Below are 6,000 nucleotides of genomic sequence, written 5' to 3'. Positions count from 1 at the left end.
GTTGGACGCTCTCTGAGATGTCGCCCAAATCTAACCCCGCGTGGTCCTAGCTCTGCAGTCGGCCCGCTGCTCTGGGACCCGGCTGCCCGGCCCCAGGGGTGCGCCGGGCGGCTCTGCTCACCCAAGGGACGAGAACTGGCGGGGTGTGGGGGAGGGGGGCTCGCCGGCACGGGCGCGGGACCCGCAGCGCGCGCGTCGTCGGTCCCTTAGGCGGCACCCAGGACCACCTAGAGACCAAGTCCCAGGAGCCTGGGAGTCGCTGGCTGGCCCTGAACTTTCTTCTCTGGAGCCCGATCCGGGACCGCCCGCAGAACAGGCTGCTGGCAAAGCACCGAATGGAGCTCCGCGCCAGGCCGCGCCGCCCACGCCCCGCCGCGCGCCCACCCCGACCCCGCGGCGGCGCCTCCCGGGAGCGCGGCCCGGACCTCCGCGGGCGCCCCCGGACCGGAAGCGGGTGCGGCGGGCGGGGGCCCCGGGGCCGGAGGAGCGGCGGCGGCTGGCGCGGCGCCCAGGGGCGTGAGGCGGGTGCGCGGGGGAGGCGGCGGGGGAGGGAGGCGGCCGGGCGGCCCGCGGCTCACTCGGAGGCCCGGGCGGCGGGCGGCAGGACGCGCTCGGGGAGTCGGGCGGGCGGCGCGCACCATGCCCTCCTTCGACGAGGCGCTGCAGCGGGCCGGCGAGTTCGGGCGCTTCCAGCGGCGCGTGTTCCTGCTGCTGTGCCTGACGGGCGTCACCTTCGCCTTCCTCTTCGTCGGCGTGGTCTTCCTGGGCAGCCAGCCCGACCACTACTGGTGCCGCGGGCCGAGCGCCGCCGCGCTGGCCGAGCGCTGCGGCTGGAGCCCCGAGGAGGAGTGGAACCGCACGGCGCCGCCCCGCCTCGGCCCCGCGCCCTCCGAGCGCCGCGGCGACGGCCGCTGCCAGCGCTACCTCCTGGAGGCGGCCAACGCCAGCGCCGCCGCCCCGGGCGCGCTCAGCTGCGCCGACCCGCTCGCCGCCTTCCCCAACCGCTCGGCGCCGCTCGTGCCGTGCCGGGGGGGCTGGCGGTACGCCCAGGCCCACTCGACCATCATCAGCGAGGTAAGGGCCCGGGCCCGCGCCGGGCGCGCCCGCCCCGCCGCCGAAAGCCGGCCGGGAGCGGACGGCGCGCGGAGCCCCCGCGGACGCCGGGAGTCGGTGAAGCCGGCCGCCGGGAAGGTCCGCGGAGGCCGGGAGCTGTCGGTTACCTCTGGGGACCGACCGGGTTCATGCCGCGCTTGGAAGCGTGGTGCTGCGACGTAACTGCCCGCGCAGTGCCTTCGCTTTCTCGCTCTCTCTCTGCTAGTGAGGCAACGGAGTGGTGCTTCGGTTTAGGTGTGAAGGAAAACCGCCCTGGAAGCCAAGTGCTAAGATGCTTCGCACACTCCTCCTCAGGGATCGAAGCATCCTGTACGGTGCTCGTTGTCTCTGAGATGTGTGTGCGCAGTAGTTGGAAATGACGGGTGGACGCGGGTAGAGAACCGCAGTGTCCGGGGCGAGCGACGCCGAGCAGGTCCGCGCCGGCTCGTGGTCCCCAGGGGGCGAAGGAAAGGAGGAACCAACGTTTGAAGGCAGCTCCAACTCTCTCTGGTTGCCCAGATGATTATCTGAAATGCAAAAGGACAAAGGTCGAGGCTTTCCCGGGAGCATGATTTTGGCAAAACTGCTTTGGGGCAAAGAGCAACATTTGAGAGCAGTTGGGAAAACTGAGGTTTTGAATTAAAAAAAAATTTTTTTTTCCTTATAATAAATGACAGGAACGCGGCAGAAGAGGCTGTAAGGCATCCAGAGTGGACACCCCACTTATTGGGGGGTAGCTGCTGGGGTCGGGCGGGGACAGTCCCCACGGTTTTTTGGCTACGTTTGAGCTGGCAGTGCCTTGGGGTTAGGTGCCCTCACCCTTGGCGGCAGAGCTGTTTCTGCGCTGCGCTGGGCTGGCTGTTCGCATCTTCATCTTGGTGAGTTCTGACTTCAGGGACGGCCTCCACTGCGCTTGCAGGGAAGCGATGAGCAGTTTTATTGAACTTTGCCGCAAGCATGGATCAATTTAATTTCTAACAGGCGATTGAATGTGCCCAGGCAAATTGGGAGAGAAAAGTGTTTGTCTTTAATTTATTGTCATAAAGAATTTTTAAGCACCTACTTGAATAATGGCGGAAACAGCGGCTTCAGAGTTCGCAGTGCCTCTTTTGCCTGTTAAGGGTGTTCTTTGGTCGGGTGGTGACCTGGTCTCTCTGAAGCTGGGATTGTAGGTCTTTGAGGTTATGCATGTTCTGTGTGTTAGCACACTGTGTGTGGTCCTCTGCTATGTGCTTTAGAGATCAAACCCCATGGCAGCCCAGAAAGGCCATGTGTATGTGTGTTTGGGGTACTTTAATTTCTACCGAATTCGTGGGTCATGATCGGGACTGCTTTATAAACTGTGGTGGTCTTGTTGTTAGGGGTTTCACTCTTGAAATGGATAGGGTGTGGGCTTGGGTGGGAGAGGGTGTTATCACTGGTACTCCCTTTGAGTTGTATCCATTAGGTGGCTGCTTAGTACGACTTTCCAGGCAAACCAGAGGACGCTGCTCGGGGAGTAGACGCCTGATTTTTGAAGACATAGAGATCTCAAATGGAGAATCAAATGAACCCACACGCCAGTGGGGTTTCCATGAGCAAGCATGATCCATAGACGTCAGAGAAGGGAGACATAAACGTCTCTAAGTTAGTGTCCAGACAGGTACTTTAAAAGCATTCTGGGGTTCCAGGGTTGTTTCAAGCATTCCAGGGTTATTTCAAAGGAGGGACAGTTGGTCTTATGAAGGTCTAAACAGGCACTGCGGAAGGTGGGTGTTCAGGAGACCTGGTCCTGGCACAGTCTCCATCTGGCTGTGTGGCTTGGGTGGAGAGCTTCACCCTTCTGGGCTTAGCTTTCTCATCTGTAGTATCAGGGGTTGGATTAAACCCTGTACAGTCTTACCAGTGCCATCAGTGTCATCACCGGATGGCTGTTCTCAGTGTGCTCAGAACAATGATAAAAATCTTCAAGGAAAAGGAAAATGCTCTTCAGAATGCTCCCTTAAGGCCTCTGACAAGTTTCAGAAGTATATTGGAGAGATATTTTGTTGTTGTTGTTCTAAATTGTTTGCTTCTTCTGGTTTGTTGTTTCAATGTTTTGATTCTTGAGAGGAAACCCTCTATCTGTTCAGGAAGTTCAGCATCCAGAACAACTCCTTCCCGCTCAGAGTTCTGCACAGCTAATATATTACTGTCTTTGGTTTTGCATATGACGCAATTAGTGTTTGTTCTTTCATATGTGTCAGCGTGACCCATCTCTGGCTCACACCGTATACCCAGTGTGTTTTCAGAGACTTGAAATCTAACATATGAATTATGGAAAGGGGGTGACTTGGGAGAGTTCAGAACGCAGAAGGGGAGACCAGATTCCAGAATGGCAACATACGGCTGTTATAGTTAATCCTTGCGCCATTGCGGGGGAGACAGCATTGTCCCGGCTTTTAGAAGAGGAACCTGAGGGCAGGAGGTGCGAAGGGACCCACTAGCGTCCCAGACCGTTTATGTAGCCAAGGTGCGTTCAGATCCGGGGGTCTTGATTGTGAATCCGTCTCCTTTCCTCCAGGCAGTGCTCTAAGTCCTTGAAACAGGTCCACACAACATGATACCAGATCACTCACACTTTAGAACCTGCAAGAAATCTAGCTGAACCTTCCTGTTTACTTAGTTACTATCCTGGTCCTCTGGCCAGCGTGTCACTTTATTTCATTTCATGGTCCGGAACATGATCCACTGCAGATGAGGAGGCTGTGCTTCCCTATCGTGGGAACGGCAGTCTGTACTCTCGGTGTGAGTGTTGCAGAATATGGGCACTTAAGCCTCATCCACCCTTTTTTCATCTTACAAAGAGAAACAGCGCCAAGGAGGTAAGTCAGAAGTCAGTGCGAAGCGCAGGGCCCTTTCAGTGCAGCTCCCCCTCTGGTTTCTCCTGCTCAAGGTGATGCAGTGGATTTTTCACCTACATTTAATGACCTCAGCACAGACTTTTCTAACGTCTGAATCTCAGCCCTATCTGGTTGTCAGACACTGGGCAGAAGAAAGCATGATGTGACGTGGAGAAGTCCGAGCCCTTTTACCACCCAAATATTTCACGTCATTGCCCAGGGAGTGAGACTCTGAAATTCGTGTTACGACTTTGAAATGCTTGCCTGTGTACCCTGGATGGGGGCACAAAAGAGCTCCTCTCTCACTAGGAACCAGGCCTCAGAACATCATTAAAAAGAGACCGAATTGCCCTTTCTAGATAATTTTTCTCCCACACACAAAAAATGAAAGTCCATTTGAGGGAAGCGGCTGACCCATTGAAGAAAACGGAGGCTGCTGCGATCTCTGGGGCTGTCCCAGTGCTTCTCATGTCTCTGCTTTGCTTCCTGCATATCCAACCCACAACATGAGGCCAACCCCAGAGATTAGTGTTATCAGCATCCGGTCCTTACTATTTGCCAAGCATGGAAACACACCGCCATGAATACTGGAGAAAGGAGTTTAGCCAGGCCCAAGTTTTATTCTGGGCTGAGTCTCTGATTTGCTCTGAGCACTTGAGAAAGATCTTACTTTTATATTGTTTTTATTTTTATTTTCATTTTTTTGCGGTACACGGGCCTCTCGCTGTTGTGGCCTCTCCCGTTGCGGAGCACAGGCTCCGGACACGCAGGCTCAGCGGCCACGGCTCACGGGCCCAGCCGCTCCGCGGCACGTGGGATCTTCCCGGACCGGGGCATGAACCCGCGTCCCCTGCATCGGCAGGAGGATTCTCAACCACTGCGCCACCAGGGAAGCCCTGTTTTTATTTTTAATATTATTTGTGCTTTCTCTGGTTTTTGCTGAATCAGCCTCACCAAGAGAACATCTGTTTTATTATTACTTCAAAGGACCAACTATGGTATTGTTCATTTTCTATTTCATTAGTTTGTCCTCTTTTTTTTTTTAGTTTGCATTATTTTTTTTAAAATTTAGTTTATTGAAGTATAGTTGATTTACAATGTTGTGTTAATTTCTGCTGTACAGCAAAGTGATTCAGTTATACATATATACATTCTTTTTCATATTCTTTTCCATTATGGTTTATCACAAGATATTGAATATAGTTCCCTGTGCTATACAGTAGGACCTTGTTGTTTATCTTCCTGTTTATTATTTGTTCTGGTTTTTTGGATTTACTATGGGTGTGCTTTTTTTCCGATTTAAGTTAGCTGCTTAGCTCAATTCTTTCCTGCCTTTCTTCTTTTCTAGTATAAATGTTTAAAGCTATAGATTTGCTTCTGTGTACTTTTTTTTGACTACACCCAGCAAGTTTTGAAATGCAGGTTTTAATTATTATTCCATTCTCGGTATTTTTAATCTCCATCATTTCCTCTTTGACCCATGATTTATTTAGATATTTGTTTAAAATTTTTAAACATACATTGATTTTTTATCTTTTAATTGTTGACTTCTAATTTAACCTTGGGTGGTAAGAGAACGTGGTCTGAATGATACTGATTCTTTTTTTTTTTTAAATAATTATTTGACTTTATTTTCTAAGTATTCTATTGACCATTATTTTTACCATTTACTTTTTAAGTCTCTCTCTTTTTTATTTTATTTTATTTTTGGCTGCGTTGGGTCTTTGTTGCTGCTCGCAGGCTTTCTCTAGTTGCAGAGAGCAGGGGCTACTCTTCGTGGTGGTGCGCGGGCCTCTCATTGCAGTGGCTTCTCGTCGCGGAGCACGGGCTGTAGGAGCACAGGCTTCAGTAGTTGTGGCGTGCAGCCTTCAGTAGTTGCAGCACGTGGGCTCAGTAGTTGTGGCACACGGGCTGTAGAGTGCAGGCTCAGTAGTTGTTGTGCGCAGGCTTAGTTGCTCCACAGCACGTGGGATCTTCCCGGATCGGGGATCGAACCCGTGTCACCTGCATTGGCAGGTGGATTCTTATCCACTGTACCACCAGGGAA

At 53.0% G+C, this 6,000-nt stretch overlaps 1 protein-coding gene across 3 annotated transcripts in view; it reads left to right on the top strand.

The window, feature by feature from the left end:
• The first annotated feature begins 633 nt into the window (after window positions 1-633).
• Window positions 634-6,000, top strand: part of SLC22A3 (solute carrier family 22 member 3) — a 91,832-nt gene continuing 86,465 nt past the window's right edge. For all 3 annotated transcript variants that reach the window (XM_028494782.2, XM_024122718.3, XM_028494783.2), the window contains exon 1: window positions 634-1,074. In XM_028494782.2, coding sequence (XP_028350583.1) covers window positions 640-1,074 — 435 coding nt within the window. In that variant the 5' untranslated portion in view covers window positions 634-639. The remainder of the gene's footprint in view (window positions 1,075-6,000) is intronic.

Source organism: Physeter macrocephalus, chromosome 10, assembly GCF_002837175.3.
Source record: "Physeter macrocephalus isolate SW-GA chromosome 10, ASM283717v5, whole genome shotgun sequence".
NCBI lineage: Eukaryota > Metazoa > Chordata > Mammalia > Artiodactyla > Physeteridae > Physeter > Physeter macrocephalus.
The sequence above is the reverse complement of the archived record's forward strand: the minus strand, read 5'-3'. Positions and strand labels throughout refer to the sequence as shown.